This window comes from Macaca thibetana, chromosome 17, assembly GCF_024542745.1.
Source record: "Macaca thibetana thibetana isolate TM-01 chromosome 17, ASM2454274v1, whole genome shotgun sequence".
Lineage (NCBI taxonomy): Eukaryota > Metazoa > Chordata > Mammalia > Primates > Cercopithecidae > Macaca > Macaca thibetana.
In genome coordinates this window covers 25289914-25317401 of record NC_065594.1, presented here as the reverse complement: position 1 = coordinate 25317401, position 27488 = coordinate 25289914, and the positions used below count along the sequence as shown (strand labels likewise).

General features: G+C 35.5%; 1 protein-coding gene across 2 annotated transcripts; it reads left to right on the top strand.

Moving 5' to 3' along the window:
- On the top strand, nt 1-27092 carry ESD (esterase D). Of its 2 annotated transcripts, none has more exons than XM_050766373.1 (10): nt 1-59; nt 4224-4271; nt 6252-6326; nt 10516-10604; nt 13598-13696; nt 15185-15309; nt 16351-16470; nt 17938-18036; nt 20245-20412; nt 26850-27092. In XM_050766373.1, the coding sequence occupies exons 3-10, from the start codon at nt 6259-6261 to the stop codon at nt 26928-26930; spliced, it is 849 nt and encodes a 282-aa protein (XP_050622330.1). In that variant the 5' UTR covers nt 1-59; nt 4224-4271; nt 6252-6258; the 3' UTR covers nt 26931-27092. The 2 variants fall into 2 exon arrangements, with proteins under 2 accessions (XP_050622330.1, XP_050622328.1); XM_050766371.1 differs by lacking the exon at nt 1-59 and adding an exon at nt 451-558.
- The last annotated feature ends 396 nt before the right edge of the window (nt 27093-27488 follow it).

Below are 27488 nucleotides of genomic sequence, written 5' to 3'. Positions count from 1 at the left end.
CTCCCGCTGTGTCAGCCACTGTAGATTTCAAAGGATTCTTGTTTATCTCCAGCTACCAAGTAGGTGACTTGGATAGTCTTGGGACAGAGGAGTTGGGAGAGTTGAAATTAGGCCCTAGTTTCTACATAAGTGACACGGAAACCCTCTGCACGAGTCAAGTGAAGCTAGACCTCAAGTTTATTAATGCCTCGGGTTCTTGCTGCTGGCTCTGGGAAGAGTCTGAGCACGCATAGCAGACTGGTCCCAGACATGGTGACAGGGACTAATCTTAAACGCCCCCCTCGTTGGTCCTAGTAACCACAAAGAGCGGAAACGGGGGCGAAGACAGGAGTTGGAGGGAACGCCCACGCGGAGGCTGCCGGGAAGTGCAAAGTGCAAAGGCGGCGGGGCCGTGGGGACTGGACTGGAAAAGGGCGGGTTCTCAGAGTTAAAATTGAGAGTGAGCGGGACCGGAGGGGCGGGGCGTCATGTAGGCGGGGCTGAGGCGAGGCCCCGGCGGCCATTTTGAGCCCCGCCTTTTACTTCGGGTCGCTTCTTCTGGTCGCTCAGCCGCGGGAGGTAAGACTGGGTCCGGGTAGAGGCCTGGACATTGTCAGCCCTCCTGCGGCTGCAGCTGCGGCGGCGGCACGGCTAGGCCTGATCGGGGCGGACGCTGAGGCCTGCGGTGCAGATATCCGCAGGCACGAGCGCAGAGACGGCGACCCTGGGCCCTGAGCGCCACCATCCATGACAGGAGGCCAGGGACCTTTTCCCGTGACGCGAAGCCTTGCGCCTAATCCCTTTTTCTTCTCTGAGCCTCCAACCTAGTGTAACTCGGGGCGCTCGGGCGTGCCACATCCCGGGGGAAGCTCCCGTTTACCTACTGCCCGCTACATTTGTACAGCTTTTTCCTGTTCACAAAGACTTCCCTAGATCCGCAGCCACCGCGCGAACATGTGAAGTAGATGTGTACGCATTGTAAGGAGGGAGCGGGCCTCAGCGCGTTCCTACCGCCCACCGGCGCCTGGTTCAGGGGAATGTGGACCTGCTGCTCTAGGCAGCGTCCACGTCGGGGCACGACCCAGTGGCGCGGTCAGGAGCACTCACCTCGTGGTGCCGAGGGGAACCCGTGTCTTCGGAGTTTGGCGAAATCTGTTCGGGTCGTAAAATGCTCTCAGAGCGCTGTGGGGGACTGGAAGTCATTTCTGATGGGGTCATCAGGGAAATGGGATTGAGCGCACCTGGAAGGAGGGCATTCAGGTTGCAGGAAAAATAATAGCTCATGTTTGTGTGTGTGGTAGAAGCAGCGTTCTAAGCACTACGTGAATTAACTCATTCCCAGAGCAGCCCTATCAAATATGTATTACTGTATCCCCATTTTGCAGATGGGCAAATGAGGCATATAGATGAGCTTGTCCAGTGTCATGTAGTAATAAGTGGTGAAGTCAGACTTTGAACCTTGAGCGTCTGGCCCCAGAACCTGCTTTGAAACCATTGTACCGTGGCATTGAGTAAAGCCACGCGATAGCAACATCCAGGCCATCCCAGAATTATGCATAGTTGAGTTTAACTAACATAATAGGGAGTGAGACCAGAAAAATAATGTGAGACCAAATTATAGACCATATTTAGAACCATTGGTGTTTGGCGTTTGTAGATGCCATATTTAAAAAAAAATTTTTTTTTTCCCCAGAGTTTAATGGAAATCCTTACGTGGGCAAGCCATGTGAATTTTTATGAAGGAAAAGAGACCCAGCCTAGGCAACATGGCAAAACCTCCTCTACAAAAAATTACCCGGGCATGGTGGTGCCACCTGTGGTCCCAGCTACCCTGGAGGCTGAGGCAGGAGGATCACCTGAGCTCGGGGGCCGAGATGATTGCAAGTGAGCTGAGATCAGGCCACTGCACTCCAATCTGGGCCACAGAGTTTGACCCTCTCTGGGAAAAAAAAAAAAAAAAAAAAAAGACTATGCTTACACACAGGTGGAATATGACTAAAGTTTATATGGAGTTTTATTCATTCTTACATTTCAGTGATCCTGCATGGTTTTAATTTTGACATTTTAATGGCATTAAACTTGAAGAAAAGTGTACAATTAACATGGTCTTCCATTTCAGCGACTTTCTGGTTCTCAGCTACTGGCCTAACAGCGAAGGGGATTAGCAGTCTCCACCTGCAGCATGCCAGGGGGTGGTCAGGCAGTTCTCATCTGCTAATTATTGTGAGCTGGCGAACTGTGTTTTCACATATGACTCATGGATACTCAACACTACTGAAATACACACTTAGGAATGGTTAAGATAGTAAATTTTATGTATGCGTTTTTATCACAGTTTTAAAAATACTAAATAAAAATGACTAACAATTCCATGTAGGCCATATTAGGCTGCAGATGAGCTGTTTATAGGGATCTGTTGACCAGTAAATTAAGTGGATTAAAACCCTAGGCTTTCATGTAGGATTGATCGTAGTGGGATGTTTTCGAAAGAAAGGGAGAGGCTAAGTTTAATTTCTTATATATAATTAGGATGATGGCAGTGGGAATTCAAAAAGAAGGTAACTTTGAGGCATCTCAAATGTGGATTAGGCAAGATAGGCATGAGTCTGGAAAAGGGAGGCAATGAAAAGAATGGTTTGAAGGTGAGATGTAGAAGCTTAATTTTAGGCGTGATAAGTTTTAATAGCTGGTCACATGTCTTGGTAGAAAGGTCCAGCAAGACATTTCATTATGGGTACTAATGCTTGAGAAAGATTGGTTGCAGAGATGCAGATTTAGATTATTTCACCCAGAAAATGTAGTTGAAATTTAGGGAATGGGGTTTAGGGAAAGAGTGAAGAAAAGGGAGGTGGGAGGAGACAGTGAAAGGGAAGAAGCCAGATCCTGAGTTTTCACTTAGAAGAGGGTTTGAACAGCACAGTGGTGGTCAACAGCCAGTTATTGGAACTGTAGTTCGTTGGTTTTGGGAACACTTGTCTAGGATGTTAAGAGCCAGTGGACTAGGACACCCTGGAAATGAAGAAACATCGAAATCCAAGGAATCAGAGAATGGGAACGAAAAACACATGTAGAGATATATGGAAAACTTGAGACACAGGGAAGAAGGATAAAAATAGAACTCAGATTTCTGGAGGTGGATGACATTTAACTTCAATAAGTAAAGAGCCCTGTCTCTACCGGAAAAAAAAAAAAAAAAAAGTATTCCAGTGTGGTGTGGACCTGTAATCCTAGCTGCTCAGGAGACTGAGGTGGGAGATCACACTTGAAGCTTGGAGTTCTAGGTTACACTGAGTCATGATTATGCAACTGTACTACAACCTGGGCCACACAGCTAAGACCTTGTGTCCAAAAACTAAAAATGAAAAATAAAGGGAAGAACAATAAGGTTTGGCCTTTAGGGGAATGGATGTATTATGCACTGAGAGACCCTTTCTTCTCCAAAGAATGTTGATGTTCACTAACATTTGGGAAAAATTATGTAACTCCCACTGGCACTGTGAAATTGTTTTTCTGTTTTCGTTGTTGTTTGTTATTTGGGGGGGGAAGGAGGAAGGGTGTTTTTTGGTATTCCACCCTACTCTGTCACCCTATTTCTCCCACAAAATCTGTTCTAGAACCTAAATATATATTTGTTCTAGAGCCTAAATGAAACCTATCAGACAAGTGACATGATATATACTATGTGAGTTTCCATGTAAATTTTTCTTACTGAATATCAGTCACTTAATCGTTCATAAGCCCAGTTTTCTTACACATCCTTTCCAGTCACCCTAGTAGTCCTTCAGTCCTCATCTCTTCCCTCCTTTTTTATCCCCATGTTACAAATTCGACTTACAACTAAGCCAGATAGATCCATCTTCCTCTGCTTACCTAGCCCCGACTCTTGTTTTCTTCACTCAGCAGTTGGCTACATCTCATCCTTCAAAATTACACTTGAAAACTTTGTTTACTGATTTAAATAGATAAAAAACTTTCATAGTACTTTTACTTCAACAGATGGTTTTGACCAAGTACCACCAAGCCTTATGGCAAAATAGGTATTAAGGTGGCCTGTGGCAAATAATTAGGTTATGGGAAATTAAGGTAATTAGATTAAGTGGTGATGTGGTATCCCATCAGGGTGTACAGTCACCTACCTCAAAAGAAGAAAATATCTATTGAGAATGCTTGTGTATATATAAGCTCTGTATAATCTTTCCTGTGAAAAGTGTATCCCATTTGTAAACCATTGGTCTTTTTTTCAGAATCGTTTACCATTTGGTACAAGCAAAAAGCAATCAGCAGTTGGACAGGTAATTTTATTGTTTATATGTTACTCTGAACATTGAATGAAAATACCACTAATAGCTTGTTTTAAAACATGCTATTTTTCACTTAGAAAAATTCTATTGAAAAATATAACCACCCATTATAACATATCAGATATTATAGTACATCACAGTATTTCATATCTAGTTCTTAGTTTAAGTCATATTTCTTTTTAAGCCTGACATATTTTTTTGATTTGTAATTAAAGGTAGTTTCTAAACTGGGTGGGTAGAAAAAAATACTTTAAAAGCTTTGTTTTTTAAAAAATATTCTACCAACTTTTAAAAAGTGTTTTAACCTTGTTTCTTCTGGCCAAATGAAAAGCATTTGGTTTTGAATTTTAAGAGCAGAGAAAACTGACAACTTAAGGTTTATTAAAATAGGCGAATAGCAAAGATATAGACTCCTGTGTACCAGATACATGCTCAGTGTACCATCGTTTGCAAAGTGGATATAGTCCTTTCTAAGTTTAAGTAAATCTGGTTTCCTTGTGGAATAATGGAGCAAATAAATTTTATTTGTTAGTCTTATATGTATGTATTAATATATTAAAATTAGTGTGTATCTCTGTAAGTTCATTATTTGAGATAGGATTGTTAACAGTAGCTAAAGTTAATTTTCAGTAGCATCTCATGGGAGTTTATTATTTAAGAATTAATCTTTTATAGATTAAAAGCATAAAACTGAGCAAATGGTAATTTCTTTGTGTACAATTGTAATATCATAATTCTATAGAATCAGTTATCTTACAGTGTCTTTTTTTAAAAAAAAAAGAGTATTTAAAGAACTTCTAGAGAGTCAGGACAGCATAGCGGTTAAGAGTAGGGCCTCTGATGTCAGACTTCCTGGGTTCAAATCCCAGTCTTCCAAATAAAACTATTTGGGTTTATTGAAGACATTAAAGATAAGATTGAAACTAATTTTTTAAAGTATTTTATAAACACATTTCCCGAATTAGCTTTTTAAGATTATTGATATATATCTTTGAAAGAGTAATCCTAAAGCTCCAGCTGACTGGCATGTAGTAGTGCATTTCACTGAGAAGATCGCCAGAGTGGTAATACCTATTCCTGATATCTAAAGCTTTTTCTTCAATATGTAGGACTTACTGCCTTATATTCTAATACAGTGCTTCTAGGAATAGGAAGGGAATCTTTCTTTGAGAGGTACATGTCAGGATCAGTGTGGTTTCCCTTTGCTTAATAGGCATTTATGATAAAGATGAGTTTTCCAACTTTTTTCTTATATTTATCATTAAAAGCAATAAAATATGTCATTTTACATGTCAGTTTAAAATTATTTTTACATGAAAAATTTAAAAGATTTGTTGGACAGAAAAGAAGTTAACAGACATATATTACTGGTTTGTTTTAAAAGGAGAAATAAATGTTGATCTTAAAGTTTCATATCACTTTCTCTTAAAAATTCGTGGGATGAGTAATTGGATCTGGTTTAATATCTAGAAAAATATGTATCACACCGTAAGTGTTCAGTAATGTTATATATTATTATTACCAAAATCATTATCACTTCATCTTTCTTCCATTTTAAAATCAACTATAATCAGTCATACCAATTCCTTGACTACTTTATTGCAGTTGACAGGCAGACTGTTAACAATTTTTAACCTTCTAAACTAAGGTAATTAATTGGTAACTTAACTTATGTATTTTCTGCCTCTTTTAAAAAGAATTTGGGGCAGTCCACCACAACAAAAAAACTTGTTAATAAATTAGTAATGATATACCAAAGTATGAAAGCTTTTAAAAGTGAGTAACACGTGTAAATGCATGTATAAGAGTTAATCAGTTTCTTAATATTATTTACTGGAGAAAAATGTGAAAAAAATTCTAAGTAGAAAATAGTTGTATGTTCACATAATTTATCTGAAGGCAGTTAGTTTTATCTCAAGTTTTTCAGGAACTAATTCTCTGGAAATTAATGAGATTACTCTTTACTAATAGGAGAAGAATGGCATTGAAGCAGATTTCCAGCAACAAGTGCTTTGGGGGATTGCAGAAAGTTTTTGAACATGACAGGTAACTATTAAGAAGATATAATTTTAGATAACCTCTCATTCTGTTGGATTATTTTGTTCTATTTTAAAACAAGTCTTTATCTAGATATCATAGTACCTCATTTTACTTTTAAACTTGCTTGCTCTCTTTCTGTGGTTATCAGTTTGACAATTTTACCAGACTTAATTAGCTGTGGATATGATTGTGTGAGGTAGAGTCTTAATAGAGAAGTATCTTCAAGCTTTGACTTGATGCTTTTCTGAAACTTTATGAAAATGTTTATGTTGCCAGTAAAAATTCTGAAAACATTTTCTTTGCGGATTTCTAAGTGTAGGAAAAATACCTGGACTTCTTGAGGAAGATGGCACACTAAACACATGCATTTGCTTCTGCTGCCTCCAAAACTCTGACTAACAGGGCATTAAGTAAAGAGATGAAGCACTCACACATGCATACATATGCCTATAAAGGCATAAAGAAGCAGAAGACAGGAGCTAAGGATAACATTTTAGAAGCAGGAATACAAATGGAGAGGTAGTACCTGACAGTAAAACCTAGAAAGCTAAATTCTAAACATCAGCAAGAAAAAGCTTTGAAATGACACAATTTATATAAAGCCATAGTAATTGGAGGCACCAGGGACACCTGAAAATAAGGATACAAGTTGAGCTTAGAAAAAGGAAGATTAATTGAAAGTCTGTTTTTAAAAGGAGATAGATCTGAGAGTGTCCCAGTTTTATGCACTGCCTCTTCCTAACTCTGGAGAAAGATTGGAGGTATGTTCTCTAGTGACAGTAAACTGTTTGTATTGGGGAATATCAGACACAATTAGTGGGAGTTGTGATACTGCAAATAGATTAAATAAAAGTTTGCACACTGAGTTTCTTCCACTAGCTTTCAAAATTTGGGGAGTTAGTCTTATATCCTTTAGAAGAATTTCCTTGTGGGGAGTTTGAGTAACCCAAAGGAAGAGATTTCAAGATACTGAGATTTGCCAACAAAGTAATCTAACCAGACCTTACAGTAAAGCAATGGTTGACAATTCCACTTGTAGGCACAGTGCTTTCAACTAGATTTTTAGTGTTTCACTCTTAAATAGCAGTGGGCAGCTAAAGATCACTAGACATTTGTATAGTCTTTAATTTGATATGAACTGTTCTTCATATAAAAGGCATAAAAGATATTGACCTCTGACTTTATAGGATGCTATTAAAAATATTCAAGTACATGACCAGGTGTGGTGGCTCATGCCTATAATCCCAACACTTTGGGAGGCCGAGGCAGGCAGATCACCTGAGGTCAGGAGTTCGAGACCAGCCTGGCCAACATGGTGAAACCCTGTATCTACTAAAAAAAAAAAAAAAAAAATACAAAAATTAGCCAGGCATGGTGATGCACACCTGTAATCCCAGCTACTCAGGAGGCTGAGGCAGGAGAATTACTTGAATCTGGGAGGCAAAGGTTGCAGTGAGCTGAGATGGCACCATTGCACTCCAGCCTGGGCGACAAGAGCGAACCTCTGTCTCAAAAAAAAAAATAAAATAAATAAATCCTCAAGTACAAAAAAGCCCAGACATTTAAATTTTGATAGTAGAAATGACAATACTCAATAGAAGGGTTAGTTGAACATTCTAGAAAGTGAAATAAGATAAAAGCAATAAATCAGAAAGGACAAGAAAACTAGAGGACTAGTTCAAAAATCCAACATTAAAAATTAGGAATTTTGGAAAATAGAACAGAAATAGAGGTATAGATGTAAATAATAAAGAAATAATTCAAGAATTCCCAGAACTGAAGTTGCCAGATTTAAAAAGTTGTCTAGTACAATGGATGAAAATAGATCTACACCAACAACATTGTAAAGTTTTAGAGCGTTGGGAACAAAGAAAATTCTCAAACATTGAGATAAAGAGAAAGTAGATTAAGAATCTTCAAAGGTTTAGGTCAGCTCAACGGTATTACTAGAAGCAAGAAGGCAGAGCAGCAGTGCTTTCAGGATTCTGAAGGCTAACTTCTGTATCCAATCATGTTGTCAGTTAAGTGAAAGTAGAATGAAGATGTTTTCATCTATGAAAGGTCTCAAAGTGTATTTCCCGTGCAATTTGGAAGCAACTGAATAATATGCTTCACCAAAATGAGGGACTAAAGCAAGATAGCTGAAGACATAAAATCCAAGAAAACAGATCAGAAGAGAAAGAATTTCCAGATGAGAGGGGCCATATTAAGGCAGCAACTAGAAAGCAGCAGGTCAAAAGTTGGAGATATGGTAGCCAGCAATTACATGCAGCCATTTACATCAAATTAGCTAATTAATAAAACTTCAGTCCCACTAGCCACATTTCAGGTGCTCAGTAGTCACATGACTAGAAGCTGTTGTACTGTACAATACATAAATAGAACATTTTTATTAATATCACTGTAGAAAGTTCTGTTTGGCAGTACTGGTCTGAAGAGATATTTTTAATGTAGATGAAATTGATAGAACTGACTCTATTAGAGAGGAAATTTATGAAACCCATCAGGATTGGGGGAGTTTGGTATTGAATTAGTAATACATATAGAGTTACCACACCAATCTCTGTGCATGAGATTGTATTCTTTTGGTAATTAAGCGGCATCTTAATGACATGATAGGGACAGAGGTTTCAGATTACTTGATAATCCTGTTTTTTGTTTTTTTTTTTCTTTTACGTAAGTGTTAATCATACCACTGTTGAACATACTTTAGACCTGATTTATTCCACAACTGCTTGAGAAAGGTCTTCTTTTAAAAATGTTATTGTAATAACAACACTTAACATGAAATATACCCTCTTAACAAATTTTTAAGTGTGCAAGAAAGGTCGTAAGGCACCAACTATCCTGTAACAAGATTATGCTGTCTCTTGATTTTGCGTATTGATAACATCCCTGCTTTGAATATGGATTTGATATGGTAATCTATGAAAGTAAATGTTTCAACTTCCCTAACAAAAGTTGAAAACCTAAAAACAGCTGTCAGAATTTTTTTGTGCCATCAGTCATCAACAAGAAAAGTTGCTTAGAATAATGTGGAAAAAGAAAATCACCAATATGCAGAGAATGGAAGGGAGCATACAGAAAACTTCTCATGATGGAGCCTTTAGTCTATTCCTAACAAGGAAAGACAACCAGTAACAAAAAGGAGAGAATTACTAGCTCAATGAAAACAAAAAAAATTGAAAGAAAAAGGAAAGGAATTCTAATATAGTACATGGCTCATCTCTGAATAGCATTTATAACTTCTTCATATTGATTAACCAAAATTATATATGATAGGAAAGTGGAAGGAGAAATGTAGGGGCATGCAGAGAGCAAAGACAGGGAGGTGAAAGTTAAGTAAAATCCTTCTCTAATGGGAAGTCAATAGACAATAACTAAAAACTGAAAAATCTAGAAGCAGTAATAAAGTCATATTATTTAGATAGAGACATAAATACCAGAAAAATCAGCTAAAAGAGGTAAATTAATTATCTCTGGAATATGGCAAATGAGAAGGTTGGGGCAGGGAAAAACTAGTTTTTCATAACAAAGTTTGTGGAAGTATTTACTATTTACAGTTACAGTTTACTTTAAACTGTTTAGTACATATAACTTTGATTAAAAAGATAGGTGTTTACTCTGAAGTAGTAAGAGTTTACTTCCATTTATATGATGTTTTAAATAAAGCCATGAGGGATCATTGTTGCATAAATTACTGTTTACTGGAAAAATGCCTGTGGTTTTCATCAAAATTGTCTTTTCTAGATTGTGATAAAATATTAGTGATGAAAGAGGGAATTAAGGATGTGTTGCATTTTAGTGCACATGAACAAATATGTAAGATCTCAAGAATTCATTTTTGTATAAAAGATGATTTGTTATTTCATACATTTCTTTAGAAACAAACTATTTTTTAATAAGTGCCACAATGAATTACATTTATTTTTTCACTTATTTTGCCCAAAATGACAGTGCCATCCAAAGTATGGGCTCAGGTTGGTTTAGATCAGTATGCTCAATTGACCACATTCTTTCTTTAAAGGACAAGTATATTCCTTAAATGTTGGTGGAACCACTTATTTTGAACATTAAATAACTTATTTTGGACCTTTACTATATATCTTACTTTTTATATAGTACAAAATTATTTTGTTTCTGTATTGATTAATGAGGAGCATTAATATTTTGTCGTTGTTTCTGTTAAAACTAGTGTTGAACTGAACTGCAAAATGAAATTTGCTGTCTACTTACCACCAAAGGCAGAAACTGAAAAGTGCCCTGCACTGTATTGGCTCTCGGGTAAGTATTATGCATTTGAGTTTTATAGAGTCGTTTCTATTTTCTTTTTCACTGGCTTACCTTACCCTTTTATTTTGACTTGGTAGGCTTTTTGAGCTATTTATGAAAGACTTTAAGGGCCTGTTGTAGTCTACTCTGTTACTTTATCCTCAGAATAATTTCCAACCTACTGAATTACACTTATTTCACTTATTACACTTTTTCCAATAGACCAAGAAATTTAGCAGGTAATGTAAAGTTCTGTACTCAGATAGCAAGGGCTTAGACAACTTATTTACTTAATTTGTACCTACCCAAGCATTTCTGGAGTTTATAGAGACTTTACTAGTCCGTTAGAACAGTATTAGGTGAAATCAGGACACCAAGATACTCTAATTAGAAATCAGCTATTGTAAGAAGTCAAATAATTTCATACAGTGTTCTCTAAAATATTTTAATTGTACTCCATAGAGCTTCTCTGACAACCTGGAAAGTCACAAAAGAACCCTAAGGCTTCTCTTAATCAGTGTTTCCTATTAAATACTGTAGAATAGATTGTGAAGAGTAAGATTTTGACACCTGCAGTTTTGAAACCTCTATGCTAACTTTTCTTTCACAAAACGTTGGTACTTCATCTTTAGAAGCAAACATTATGAGGAGAGAATCCTAGCAACTAAATTGTGTCACAGAGTACTATTTTAATTTTGTTTCCTTCAAATTGGTTCCTGTAACTTTGATTTAACAAATCCTCCCTCATGTGTGTTTCATCAAGGACAAGTCCCAAATACCAGTCTTTGAAAATGATAATAAATATTTCATCTTAAAGGGTAAAGATTAAGTACATCTCTGACTTTAACTCAAGAAAACATTTTTGTGATTGAAGAGCACTGATTGCTAGAAGAGCATTAGGTATTGCCAAAAGCAAGAGCAACAAAATTAGTTATTTAATTGTCTTAGAAAACGTAATATTGTATAGCTAACAATGATCTTAGAAATCATGTAATCCCTAGAAAGAAAATGAAGCCCAGAGAAGCTAAATATTGTCCAGGGTCACACAGTAATACGGAGTTGAACAAGTTTTCTGACTCACAGTCCAGAGCTGTATTTAGTTTTTTCTCCTGTTGTTTTTGCATTTTGTTTCTGATGAGGGCTAGTATAGTCATATCTCTTGGCTAAATAATAACCAGATCAGAAGCACTGAGGCATTGTGTCATAGGTACTCTAATAATAGGGCTCTAAGTTCTAACTAAAATTGAATCTAGCAAGACATATCTGAGCTTTACAAGTATAAAATACAGAATTTTTGTTTGTTTACATCAAATGACAAGACAGTTTCCTTAGTGAGATGCTGAAGATAGACCTTGGAAATTAAGGCTTGATTTTCTGAGTAAAGGTAAGATTGCCTGACCAGTGCACATGAGAAATGGTGACAAAAGAATTTCAGAAAGTTTACTTCCCAGTAAGTCTAAGGAAAACAATGACAGAAAGATTACACAATTATTATATTGCTAAAATAAAGAAATTAGCTGAAATCAAAACAGCCAAACTGAAATCTTAAAAGATAGTTCGTGTGTAGTGATTTGTATCTTTCTCAAGTGAAGGTGACCATTGAAACAGCCCTTTACTAGCTGTGTACCCAATAGAATTGAAAACATGTCCACACAAAAACTTGCACATGAATGTTCATAGCACACTAAAATAGCCAAAAAGTATAAACAAACCAAATCTCTCTCAACTGGTGAAATGATAAATAAAATCGATGGCTAGTTCATTCCTCACCATTCTCATATCATTGTAGTATTAGATACCTATAGTAAAAAATTAAGTCATCTCCTCTATCTTATGACTGAAAAGCATAGAGCTAGGAAAAATAACAGAAACTTCTAAAAACTGAGGCTAAAACTCAATTTAAGGATGGCATATGGTCACCATTACTCTTTTTTTAGTTCAGTGAAGAATACAAAGATGATCAAGCTAAATTTTGTTGCTGAGAACTATCTGTATATAAAAAAAAAATTGTATTATGAGGACCATCGTATTTGCTTATTTACTGTGAATATTTATGTTTTGGTGCAGGAATAGTGTGATGTTTAATTAGCATATTTGATAACACTTCACTGGGGTTGTTTTAATATTGGGCATATGCACTATATTGTCAATCTACAGTTTGAAAATTTCTGAATTCCCAAACACTGCTGGTCCAAAGGATTTTAGTAATTGAAACTTTAGTAAGTGGTTTATTTATTTTTTATTTATTTATTTATTTTGAGATGGAGTCTTGCTCTGTTGCCCAGGCTGGAGTGCAATGGCACGATCTCAGCTCACTGCAAGCTCCGCCTCCGGGTTGACTCCATTCTTCTGCCTCAGCTTCCCAAGTAGCTAGGACTACAGGCGTCCACCACCACACCCGGCTAATTTTTTTGTACTTTTAGTAGAGATGCGGTTTCACTGTGTTAGCCAGGATGGTCTCGATCCCCTGACCTCATGATCCACCTACCTCAGCCTCCCAAAGTGCTGCGATTACAGGCGTGAGCCACCGTGCCCGGCCAATAAGTGATTTTAAAAGGACAGTTATGGGATCACTTAAGCTAACACAGTTCTTAGGTTAATACTATTACAAATTTTGTCAAAAAGTGAATTTTAGTGTCTTACTCAAAATTATTTCTAAAGCAAAAAAATATTTTTAATGATATCAAGTGAGCTTGTTTTCCTGCATTATAAAAAGTTTAAAGCTTATAAACCATTCACAATATAGCATGAGATAATTTATTTTTAATAATTTCAACTTTTATTTTAGATTAAGGGGGTACACGTGCAGGTTTGATATATGAGCATATTGCGTGACATGGAGGTTTGCTGAATGATTCCATCACCCAAGTAGTGAACATAGTACTTAATTGGTAGTTTTTCAGCCTTTGTCTGTCTCCCTCTCCCCCTGCTCTAATAGTCCCCAATGCTAATGGTACACATCTTTATGTCCATGTGTGCCCAATAACAATATTTTTTATCTTCAGGTTTAACTTGCACAGAACAAAATTTTATATCAAAATCTGGTTATCATCAAGCTGCTTCAGAACATGGTCTTGTTGTCATTGCTCCAGATACCAGCCCTCGTAAGTGTTTGTGGTCCAGATATCCTTTATAAAAATCTAAATCTTTAAGAGTGTTATAAGTGGTATGATATATACATTATACAATTTGTTTTATATTTTTGCTGTTATCTCTATTAACCTTTCAAGTGGCATCGTGACTCCAAAATACCATGTTATACATTTTCCTCAAGTTTTACTCATGACATGGCTCTTATGAAAGAGGATAGTTTTGCTACTCCCATTGTACAGATTAAGATACTTCAAAGCAGAGATTAAGCAACTCAATTCATATGTCATACTGGTACTACTGTCAAAATACTAATGTGTAATGCAGAGGAAATTATTTTTCTATTCCAGAGGTATAATGTCTTGTTGCATGATAATTACATCTTTTTTCATCTCTATTAACATCAACCATACAGTTAAACAAGTATTAGTTTTAGTATAAATGATTTGAATATTTACATTAGAGAAATGAAAGTATCAAATATGTGAGAACTCAATGCATCAGACAGTTAAAACTTGTTTTATGACTCTAGAAATTTCAGGAAATAGAATTTAAATGGCAGTAAAACTAGGGAAGTTATATGGCTGGCCTGGCAAGTACTATATTTCCTTTCACAGGCTATATTATACAAAAACAAGGTGTATCTGGTTAGAAATATAATAACAGATTTAATTCAAAATAGCATCAAAAATATAAAATACCAAGGAATAAACTTGAAAAATAGAAAGATATATAAAAAGGAAACTGTAAAATTTTGTTATCATAAATGAAGACTTTAATAAATGGGAAAATGCTGTGTTTCTAGATGGATAAAATGAATCTTAAGACAAGGTCATGTCTTCAAATTTTGTGTTACTGTAATTCTATTCAAAATCCCAATGGTTGATTTTTAACCACATGCAAGTATATAAAATAAAATGTAACAAGTTAAAAAGAAACATAAGATTCCAGTGGAGGTTGGATAGATAGGGAAATGTGATGGAATGAGTCCATTAACAAAGCGTATTAGAAAACATTTTCAGTTCAAGATAGTGAGTTAAGCACAAGCATCTCCCTCCCCACTCCTTTGTAAAGAGAATTTAAAAAGTGCTGGTAGTGAGAGAGGGTCATCAGGGAAGGGATCACAACACATGTCTGAAAGATAAAAAGAAGATATCAGTCCTTTTGACAGGTAAACCAGAGTAAGGAAGCATATGTTCAAAGTACATAAGAAAGAAACTTCATCAACAAAGAAAGTTAGTTTGCCTTACCTTGGCAGCTGAATACTCCAGCTTGGAAGGTCATTTCTTACCTCATTGGCCAGAACGAGTCACATGGTCCCATTCAAGAGCAAGAGGAGCAGGAAGTATAATCCTATCATGTACTCCCAAAGGCAGAGAGCTCACAACATTTGGTGAACAGTTCCCATGCAAATGGACTTGCAGCTTGATCCAAAAGTGTGTTATTAAACATGGGCCATTACTACAGAGCAGATGAAACCACAAGATTGTTTCTTGTTATAGGTGGCTGCAATATTAAAGGAGAAGATGAGAGCTGGGACTTTGGCACTGGTGCTGGATTTTATGTTGATGCTACTGAAGATCTTTGGAAAACCAACTACAGAATGTACTCTTATGTCACGGAGGAGGTAATTTAATTTGTATTGTAATTATTAACTGATGACTGCCAAGAGTTTGATTTTGAACACAGAGTCCTTACAATCCTGAGGATTTTAAACTAGGGTATAAAAGTTATTAGTAAGAATTCCAAAGTTTACTAGTACTATAGTCCTATTTACTGCAATTTAAATTAACAGTAAGTACAATTAAAGGATTTAATCATTATATATTGAGACCTGTTTATACTACCCAGAATAACCAAGAAAATGGTGTATGAAAAAAACCTTTAATTTGCCTGGCAGCCGGTTCATTTGGATGTATTTTATAGTGATAAGCCAAGGCTTAGTTAGAAAACATAAGTGGTAAAGCATTACTTCTATTAATAATATTTGTATGCTGTTTATGCATTTTCTAAATTTTATATGATCTTCGTTGTTAATATGTATACCATAAAAACTTAGAAACAATAATGTAAGTTTTTAATTACCCATAATTCTGTTACGCCCCCAAAACACTTATGTTTTGATATATTCCAGACTGTTTCTATGACTAGTTTTCACATAATTCTAAACTTTATTTTGTTCTTTTTATAAGTTATATCTAAAAATATTTTCCAGTGTTCTAATTTTAATAATTGCATAATATTCTGTCATATGCCATAATTTACTTTTTCCTCTTATAGGATATTTATGGTTTTGTATCTATTTTTACCCTAATAAATATGACTGCATTGATTATCTTTGTGAATATCTCCCTAAGGACTTTTCCTGAGAATATATTCCAAAATGTGAAATTACTAGGTCAAAACTTAAGAACATTTTAAAGGTTCTTTCTGCTTCACCTTCCTAAAGTGTTTTCTAAGAAATCTGTACAATATATTTCCCAGAGGTATATTAGTAACCATGGTCTACCTGAGGATTTAGTTTTGTTTTATTTTCATTGTTGCTAGTTCAAACCATTGTAAGATTATGATTTGGCAATATTGATTGTGTAATTATTTTATATAACTTTGAAAATGTCTGAACTTATTTTCTTTGATATCTTTTGTCACACTATTATATTTTTTCTAGCTTCCCCAACTCATAAATGCCAATTTTCCAGTGGATCCCCAAAGGATGTCTGTTTTTGGCCACTCCATGGGAGGCCATGGAGCTCTGATCTGTGCTTTAAAAAATCCTGGAAAATACAAAGTAAGGTTATCTAAACTTCTAGTGATAAATATTTCTCTTGAATATTAGGAACCTTCAAAGAGTAAAATTATAATATTGTTAGTATTGGAACTAAACTTTCTAGTGTTGAGAACTTTGGGGTGTTTGATGGGTGGGTATTTAATTTGACCATAGAGTATAAGCTACAGAATCAGAAGCATAGGAATTCAGCAAGAGTGCCTTCTTTTTGGCCTACTAAAAGTATTATAAAATGTAGCTTCTCCTTTCATTGTTTTTATTCCAACTGTAGTTTGGAACACACTTTTTTCCCCTAAAGGTTATTATTACTGATTAATGTTACAGTGGCAGGATCTATCATTTATATTCTTACCAGGAATATCTTTGTAAAGTTGACTTTGATTTTCTGAGGTAAATGATATGATTTGTAGAAACTTAAGAATTCTGTTCTTAATGCCTCTAATGAAAATTGAAATGCAGCTTGATTAAAAAACATCACTCTCAGCCTTTCCCAGAGTCAAATTTGAATTAACTACCATATGTAGTGTGTCATACTGTGCAGAACAGCATGTTACAAGAGTTGAATAAGGAACTGTTAAAGCAACTAGCATCTTAAAATTTCTTCTGCCTTTAAATTTGCAGGGCTATTCATGCCCTTAAGATTGGTTTAATTCATTTCCTCCTCTTAGAAAGAACTTCTTGATTATTTTAGGTGTGCTACTGAGAAATGAAAATATTTCTCATAGCAGTTTCTTGCTGTGGCATCAAATATTTTGTTTTTGGTACGCTTTATTATGAAGTTTTACTAATTCATGGCATGACAGTGGACTTTCTAAGTAAGCATTTTTATTTCCATTTTTAAGGCAGTCTATTTATCATGTCTGAGGTAGAAAAGCAAACTTAGTTGATTTTTTTGTCCTTTAAAAAAGCTGGTAGATACCACTAAACATTTACATTGATGAGTACTCTGAAGTTGAGAGATCCCATCTCTGCATCTCATCCAGTGAAAAAGAACATTGTATAGAACACAGAGGTGTATTAAAAATTCTGTCATATTGGAAGGCATTGCTCACTGCTTTGTTGATACTGTTTAAGAGAAATCATGTGTCAGATTTAGTAACATGTTCACTAAGGTAAGCATGAACTGTTTTATATTACTATAGATTAATTTTCAGTGCTAAAAAAGCAGAAACACTGAACATAGACTTCTGTTTGTATCTTAATTAAATTACAATGTATTGTTTTGCATTATTTTAGCATCTATATTTATTAGCTCTCTTAATAGAATACACAAAAGATGTATTATGGAAAGGCCTGCAATCTAAGCCAGCAATATATCAAAAGGAAAATTGTTCACAGGGTTTTCGTGGCAAGTCAGAATTTTTAAGCAAGTTGCAAGTAAATTCTATATTTTTAAGTAAGTTGCAAATATCTATTCATATTTAATTTAGCAAAATATAACTTGTTTTTAAATTTCTTTTGTTTCTGAAGTCTGTGTCAGCATTTGCTCCAATTTGCAACCCTGTACTCTGTCCCTGGGGCAAAAAAGCCTTTAGTGGATATTTGGGAACAGATCAAAGTAAATGGAAGGTAGGTACTGAATGGCTATCTTAATACTCATTAAGTTTCAAGTTTGTTTAAAAGGCTGGACATATCACAGACGTTATATTCCTACCCTGCTCAAGTTAGGGCTCTAGAGCTGAGACAACTTAGCAAAAGATATATATATGTGTATATATATGTCAACAAAAAACCCTACTTTCTAATTGTATTGAATCATGGCAGATATTCTGGGGCTACATTTTTTTTCTACTAATGGTTAATTTATATTTTTATTTCTCAATTAACATAACTTCTAAATTAACATAACCAAAAAAAATACCACATATTACAGGTTGAGCATCCCTAATCTAAAAATTCAAAATGCTACAATGAGTATTTCCTTGGAGCATGAGCTTTAAGCATCATGTAGATACTCAAAACGTTTCAGATTTTGGAGCATTTCTGATTTTGGATTTTTGGATTAGGGATGTTCAACCTGTGTTACTAAATTTGGACTTGCCTCTTACTAATTTTATGCTCAGTTATGTAACAGAAGCAAAGAAGCCTGGCTTTTTAAATTACTTTGTGTATTTTTTTTTCAAAATTCAGCATTTCAGATCTCAATTTTAAATTCCAGACATAAGAGTCTTTAAAAATAGATACTTTGTTATGTCATTTATGTGAGTATTCTCACAGCAAGATTACTTTTTCAAGCGTGCAAACAGGTGCTTTCAAGTGGAAATAAAAATGACCCTTTTACCTGAGAACCATTTTACTCTTATGCAGAAATGGGCCATTTACAAATTCCACCAAGAGTTTGAATACTTTGCAAATGAACTCATCATCATGTGCATTGTTAATAAGCAGAAAATACTGGAATGGATAAAAAAATACAACTTGTTTGTCTTAAAGTATTTAAAGTATAGTTCTGTGTTCAGGGTTCATTCCTACATGAACCCTTATTTTATTTAAGGATGATTACTGAAATTCTAACAAATTTTATTTAAGGATGATTACTGAAATTCAAACTAAATAAAGGGTTCATCCTTTAGTAACTAGATTACAGTTTTGTTTAGGCTTGAATTTTTATTACATTTGAAGAATGCTAGAAATGATTTAGGATTAGGTTCTTTGAGAAATGACATTGTATATACATCAGTGTTTTGAGTCTTCATCAGATGCAAAGTCTATGCTAAGTTCTGAGCTGTTTTGTCACGAAAATGGTGACCCTTTCACATCTACCAGGGGCTTATGGTCTAACAGAAGAACTGGGTAAAAGACCAACTAACTGGAGGGAGAAGGTGAGAGGTAGAGGTACAGGTGACCTAAAAAGGAATCTAGATAATGTACTTTTCTCCAAGTGACAGTACATTTTACTGTCTTAATTATGTTGTGTTTAAGGTATTATTTAATTTACGATTGAAATCAGAAAACCATGTAGAATTATGAAATCATAGAATTTAGAAGAAGTCAGACCCCACTCTTTTAAGATGAAAGGAAATAGAGTCTTCAAAAGCAGGATACTTAGAAGACAAATCTTTTCATGGTCATTTGTCTTGGTCAATGTATAAAAGTTGTGGTTAATGAATATATATGAATAATTAAGAATATTTCAAGGTGGATGATAAAACATAAAATTGTAACTAGTGGCAGCTCCTCAGATAATAAATTTGAGATAACGTTGATATGATTCAGATTATTCATACCAGGTCTTTCCGAAAGCTTATGTAGATAGCAGAGGTTTGGTGCTGTTCAACAGCAAAAAAGAAGGCTGAATGTATTTATGTCTGGAATTAGAGCCATAAAGAAGAGACATTAAAAAAAAAAAAAAGATTATCTGAAATAGAGAATATTTGGAAAAAGATCATGGAGTTAGAAGAAGCTTCTAATTTCCAATTTGTGGAAGGAGTTATGAAGAAAAAAAATCATGTTCTTACTAGAGTCAAGAGGAGATTAAGAATATTAAAGGTTTAGAAGGAAAAAGGCCATTTTGTGAAGAATGCCTGAGATATGGGATTCTTGCCACTAGTCTAGGACTGCTTGAAAGTAGGGAAGAGACTATTATTAGAAAATAGAATTCCAAAGACCTTGTAAATAAAAGCCTGGCAAGTCAGGTTTTGAACCAACTTAAAAGCATATTTCTGATTTAATCAGCCTAAGAGCTTAAATAACTTTAAATTTCTGTTTGATACTAGTATAGTATTTCATGAAGAATATCTTTGAATTTATTTTTCTATGTTACTTCTCTTTTTACAGGCATATGATGCTACCTATCTTGTGAAATCCTATCCAGGATCTCAGCTGGACATACTAATTGATCAAGGAAAAGATGACCAGTTTCTTTTAGATGGACAGTTACTCCCTGATAACTTCATAGCTGCCTGTACAGAAAAGAAAATCCCTGTTGTTTTTCGATTACAAGAGGCAAGTATTAGGAAACTTTAGCTTGATCTAGATAATGTAACTATGAAAAATTAGGATTCTGTAGTATTTTCTTAACTTTATTTTAGAATATAAAATGCTACTTCTAGTAAGTTTTTAATTATATTCAGACACTTGAAGTGAAAGCCTGCCTATAAAATTAATTATATCTAACACTAAATTTGATAGAAATAGGAAAGCTTTTGGCAGTGAAAAATATTGTTTTCCATCAAACCAGTAAATAACAAGATGTTTAATGCTTGAATGATGATTAATCTTCAACATTAGCGCATACATCTTTCTTTACACAGATACCTTTGCTGCAGTAGTAGTAAAGGACAAACATCTACCCCTATTACTCCTTATTTTAGTCTACATTACTACATATTTTAGTCTCAGAAGTTAAGTATTATTTATCACACATGTGCTTTATATTATTTGACTTGCATACTAATCTATACGTTGTGCTACTTGGTATTTCTAGTTGTTTAAGAATAATTGCTGAATCCCAATGGGCTTGCAAGTTTTTTTTAACTAAAATATTTTTGATCGTCCACTACTCACCTAATTCTATATTTGCTACTATAGTCCTAATTAAGGAAATTCTGCTTTTATTTTTAAGAAAAATTCATAAGCTTCAGAATATAATTTAAAATATTTTAGAGTGAAAAATGAGCACTGAAAATTATACATGATCATGATTTTTAAATAAAATTTTATCCATGTTTAAGGATAATGTGTCAGGCACATTGATCTAAAATATAATTATGATGGTAAATGTTCAAATAAATCTAGATTTGTGTAATGTGGTACATTACAGTTTGTAAAATGCTTTCACAGCATTAACTCATTGTTAATTCTTACACCACCAAATGAGATATCATTTCTTTCCTGTCCATATGTTTTACAAATGAGGAGACAGGCTCAGAGAAGTAACCTGCTTATCTAAGGTCACATAGCTAGTAAGTGGTGGAACCAGGACTGGAACTAAGGCTATTTGACTGCAAATACTGTCCTCCTGTCATTTATCAAGCCATTTTCAGGCAGCATGATGTGCTCCTGAGGAGCAAAGGAATGGAATTAGAGCTAGCACAAGGAGAAATTGTGCATCTGAGCAGTCTTCCTGTTTACAGAGATATTTTGCACATGTGAAATAAATAAATAAATATATAAATATATATATATATATAGTGTGAGAAAATGTCAAAAACTAATACATTATATATACCTTGTTGTCTCTTAGTGTCCATCCTGGAGTAAGAACTTTGTTTCAGATTTATTTGAACATTTACCATCACAATTAAATTTTAGGTCAACAACCAGCCTTGAGAAATCCAAATACCAATTTGACTATAAATATAGTAATACGTTTAACTGCAGTAACTATAGCTATAAGTGCATACCAAACCATGTTTTTTCCAAATGACCTTAATTTCTTGGCAGTACCCGTGTTGGATACCTAATTTGCTTCCCCAAAGACTGTGCCCAAAATTTCTGTTGTTTCTGCCTGCCGACAAAGTCTGAAAATCTCTCAAGTTTGTTATGAAAACAGCAGAGTCAGAACATGATGACATTCTTGGAGGGAAAAATAAGTCAACTTATTTGTTTCTAAAATGCCTGTATCCCAAGCAACTAGAACACATAGTTGGCTATACTTAATGAGGAGGAGTCAAGACGAACCATTCAATTCTTCTAAAAAGTAAGAAAGTATTCAAAGCACCAGAGTCACAATCTTGAATTCAGGTGGAGTTTGCTATTCACTTTACTTCCAGCATGATCAGGTTAAGAGTGAACTACACAGCTTGAAGCAGATTTCCTTTAGATTCGTTGTAATTGAATCAACAACTGAATGAACATGCCTAAGTAGTGGCTCCAGAGAGTCTACTTTCAGATTTTCTCACCAGCTTTGACCCAAGATTACCTTGGGTCCGAGAGTTTTATCACCTACTTTATCATTTGATTACAAATATTGTATAACTGTATTTTCTTGTGGGATAGAAGCTGTGAAAAATAAGCTGAAAATAATAGGGGATATATATAAATAAATGATCTGAGAAGAAAGAAAGTAATTACAATCATGCACATGATTTACCCAATTACATTCCTTTACCTCTTTTTAATGGTGTTAAATGCTCACAAATTATATTTATACTCTGTCGAATGTCAAAAAAAAATTTTAGAGGGAGGGGTTAGTGCATTGGGGATGCTATTTGGTTATTATTATTGGGGATACTTATTTGGGGATAACTTATTTGATTGTTGGAATTATTTCTCTAGTTCCATTCCTTTGCTCCTCAGGAGCACATCATGCTGCCTGAAAATGGCTTGATAAATGACAGCAGGACAGTATTTGCAGTCAAATAGCCTTAGTTCCAGTCCTGGTTCCACACTTACTAGCTATGTGACCATAGATACTTATTTGGCTATTTACATAATTTTTTCTTTTTCGATTTTGGCTTCAGGCAATCTAAATTTAAAAAAAATACCAGATAACAGAATTCTGATATCTAGTGTACAGAGATCAAATCTTAGTCTGAAAAAGAAGGGCCTAGTATGTCTTATCTTTAGTTACTGGAGTTACACTATGAAGAAGTTTCCAGAAACAGTATTCTCTTTTTGTGGAATAGAAGGAGAGGCTTTACTACCTCCTTAAGGCTCAGGACCTTTTTGAAGATTGAGAGGCTGTTTTAGCCTCTGCATCGGCCTGTTGGAGAAGAGTAAGAACATGACAGAGAATCCCAGAAATGTAGAGATCTCTCATTCATCTCTGTATCCAATGCTTATTTAGCATAGTTATCTAGCACAGAGACTCTCCATACTTGTTAAATGAATACAGTGCAAAGTCTTCCTCCTTATACACCGAAGAGATTTAATAACCTGGGGATTCTTATCCAAGCTTTTCTAGTTGGATCTGGAAAATATATAAGAAAACACTGCCTGTTAGGATAAACATCCATCATAGCTGCTGGAGCACTGCTTCCTTTTTGAGAGTTGAGTGAAGAATGAAAGAACGAAATGTGTTCATTTATTTTTATACTCCAGGAGTCAGAGTTTTGCTACCAAGGATTTTCCATTTAAAGTGTGAGGTAGAGGAGAAAAGGCCCCTTCAAGTGTCACTAAACATAGGCATTTGCACAAGCTGCTTAACATATCATACCAACTTATTCGTCAAAGAATTTAATTAAAGAAGCCATCCCCATTTAATAAGACTGATAAACAGAATCCCTAGTCAGGGATGATACAATTAGCTCAAATTGTATAACTTTAGCAGGATACCAATAGTTCAAATGTGTTCTATTGCCTTTTTGTTGATATTTTTTAAAATTCTTGAGCCCTCAATGGCAGGCTTCTTCTTCTTTCTCATATAGGTGAATCTTTATCATTATGGAGCTTATGGTCATTTGTTTTGGATTTTAGATGTCTTGTCTTGCAGTATATTCCTGGGTTTACCTTGGGACTTCTCTAATAATAATGATGGCTATTCATATGTGTCTGATGGCTCTTAACACACAAGAAACTAAGGATAAAAATATGGCATACTCAGTCACATTGGAACTTGGTCACACATGTCTTTTGAGGTATCTGTTTCCCTGCATCTGTACCCATTTTCTATCAGATCCATCTTTTGATCTGTGAAAAATGGCAGATAATACTTCGTACATTTTACAGGTTTTGTGACCTAAAACTCCAGGCCTGTTTAACTTTTTTTTTTTTTTTTTTTTTTTTTGAGACGGAGTCTCACTCTGTCACCCAGGCTGGAGTGCAGTGGCCGGATCTCAGCTCACTGCAAGCTCCGCCTCCCGGGTTCACACCATTCTCCTGCCTCAGCCTCCCGAGTAGCTGGGACTACAGGCGCCCACCGCCTCGCCCGGCTAGTTTTTTGTATTTTTAGTAGAGACGGGGTTTCACCATGTTAGCCAGGATGGTCTCGATCTCCTGACCTCGTGATCCGCCCGTCTCGGCCTCCCAAAGTGCTGGGATTACAGGCTTGAGCCACCGCGCCCGGCCTTAACTTCTTAACAATTCAAGAATTATATGGAGCGAAAATGCTTTTCTTTACATTTCCTTTTTATATAGGAAACTGTAATTTAGCTCTAAATTTAACTAGCCAGCTGGGACTAGTCTAATCATTGAGAGACATGACACCAAGTAATTACGAGGCTCAGCTTTAATCTTGACAACATTCCTGTCACATTCACTTCCATGATAGAAGACAGATTGCTTTAGAAGACTTAAGTTACCTTGATCTTAAACTAGAACTTTTAATTAACTGCTGTTCCCAAGATAAACATTTAATACCTCTCTGGAAGGGAGAGATTGAGAACATTTACTGATTCATCAAAACCTTGGGGATTTGCCTTGTTCTCTGACGCGTCAGTGATATTTTTATTAGCTCTATTTTTATTTCTTAGGTGCTTAGAAAAATTCCCATTTTTTCCCATCAGTGACCATTCACTAGTTCAAAACTGGAAAAAAAAAAATCTTTGTTAGACTTTCATTTCTTTCAGTATATTCAACTTTGTATTTTAATTGTAGATAGAGATAAATTATCTGGTGTTTGATACCCTTAGAAAGTTCTTCCCACCTGGAGTGTAAATTAGTTTAACCGTTGTAGAAGATAGTGTGGTGATTCCTCAGACCTGGAGGCAGAAATGCCATTTGACCCAGCAATCCTATTACTAGGTATCTATCCAAAGGAATATAAATCATTCTGTTATAAAGATACATGCACACGTATGTTCACTGCAGTACTATTCAATACTATTCGATAGCAAAGACATGGAATCAACCCAAACACCCATCAACGATAGACTGGATAAAGAAAATGTGGTACATATACACCATGGAATACTATGCAGCCATAAAAAGGAATGAGATCATGTCCTTTGCAGGGACATGGATGGAGTTGGAAGCCATTATCCTTAACAAACTAATGCAGGAATAGAAAACCAAATACCAGGCCGGGCGTGGTGGCTCACGCCTATAATCCCAGCACTTTGGGAGGCTGAGGTAGGTGGATCACGGGGTCAGAAGATCGAGACCATCCTGGCTAAGACGGTGAAACCCCGTCTCTACTAAAAATACAAAAGAAAATTAGCTGGGCGTGGTGGTGTACACCTGTAGTCCCAGCTACTCAGGAGGCTGAGGCAGCAGAATCACTTAAACCCGGGATGTGGAGGTTGCAGTGAGCCAAGATCATGCACTCCAGCATGGGTGACAGAGCAAGACTCCATCTCAAAAAACAAACAAACAAACAAAAAACACTAGATGCCCTCACTTATAAGCGGGAGCTGAATGATGAGAACACATGGATATATGGAGGGCAACAACACACACTGGGGCCTGCCAAAGGGCGTTGGGAGTTGGGGAGAGCATCAGGAAGAATAGCTAATGGATGCTCAGCTTAATACCTAGGTGATGGCTTGATCTGAGCAGCGAACCACCATGGCACACATTTACTTATGTAACTGCATATCCAGCACATGTACCCCTGAACTTAAAAGTTGAACAACAGCAACAAAAAAAATAATGAAAATTCTTACCACCTTAATACTTTATTATTATTATTATTTTTTTTTGGAAGACTATTTTTTAACTTATACTCAGAAGAGGTGTCAGAGTCACCAGAAAGGGATTATTTCTTCATTTACCTACAACAGTGGTTTTAAATGACTGGATAGATAGAAATCTCTTTCAACTTAACTGCTTAGCACATTACATTTTTCTCAGTTTCATGTAGTTTTCCAAAGGTTTACTGACTTTTTACCTAATTTGATATATTGCTAAGGGATGTCAGCACTTAATGAATTATTCCTTTCTCCTCAAATAAAGATATGACATGCATTTACTGTGTAGGAGGAATTCTTAACATGATTTATGATGGCTGATGTTTGACTTCCCAACAATGATAGAACATTTGGGCATTTTTGTGTTCTTTTTCTATATTGTTTGTGTGCTTATTTTGTATTTTAATAGTCACTGACTTATTGATGTGCTGCATTTGTGAATTGAAATGTCCTGCCCATGTTTCTAAGGTCTCTAAATCCTGATTCTTTTCATCTTGGTTGATATGATAGTGTCTACTCTACATATTTAATGTACTCTACAGTGTTGATATGACATGTCTACTCTGCATATTTAATTAATGTGTTACTTCCTCTCTTTACATATTAATGGCAGCATTTAGAAGTTAGGCTATGTTTAGAAGCTAGGCAGAGTGTTTAGTTTTCCTTCGTATTTTTGCTGCTCTTTTAATGTACAGTGAAAATGTTAAAGTACAAATATGATAACCTTGATTTAATTTTAAACGTTCCTCATACTTCCCTTAATGTCATGACTATTTGTAAGCAAATTAAATGATCTTAGAGATATATTTAATGTTCCTAATATTGATGTTTCTGAATGGTAGATAAATGTCTTATCATCTCTTTGTCTTCTAGGGTTATGATCATAGCTACTACTTCATTGCAACCTTTATTACTGACCACATCAGACATCATGCTAAATACCTGAATGCATGAAAAACTCCAAATAAGAGAATCTCTTCAGGATTATAAAAGTAAAATGCAACTGTATTGCTGAGCAAAAAAAAAAAAAAAAAAGTTCAAAATCATTGGATTTTGTAATGCTAAAAGGGCTTTATTCTATAGTTGAATCACCTCTGAATAAAGATATAAAACCTACTTCTGATGTTAAAAGTTATTTTACAAGTGTTCACATAGGAAATCTTTAATGCTCTATAGATTTGTCAGTGTCGTTTGGAAATTCTTGTATTAATCCCAGGTCATAGAATATGAATGTAATCCTATTTGAAGTATAGAGTAGTAACTCCAGAACAGAAAGACTTAAAAGTAATTTAGCCCGGCCGGGCGCGGTGGCTCACGCCTATAATCCCAGCACTTTGGGAGGCCAAGGCAGGCGGATCGTGAGGTCAGGAGATCGAGACCATCCTGGTGAACACGGTGAAACCCTGTCTCTACTAAAAATACAAAAAAAAATTAGCCAGGCGTGGTGGCAGGCGCTTGTAGTCCTGGCTGCTCGGGAGGCTGAGGCAGGAGAATGGCGTGAACCCGGGAGGC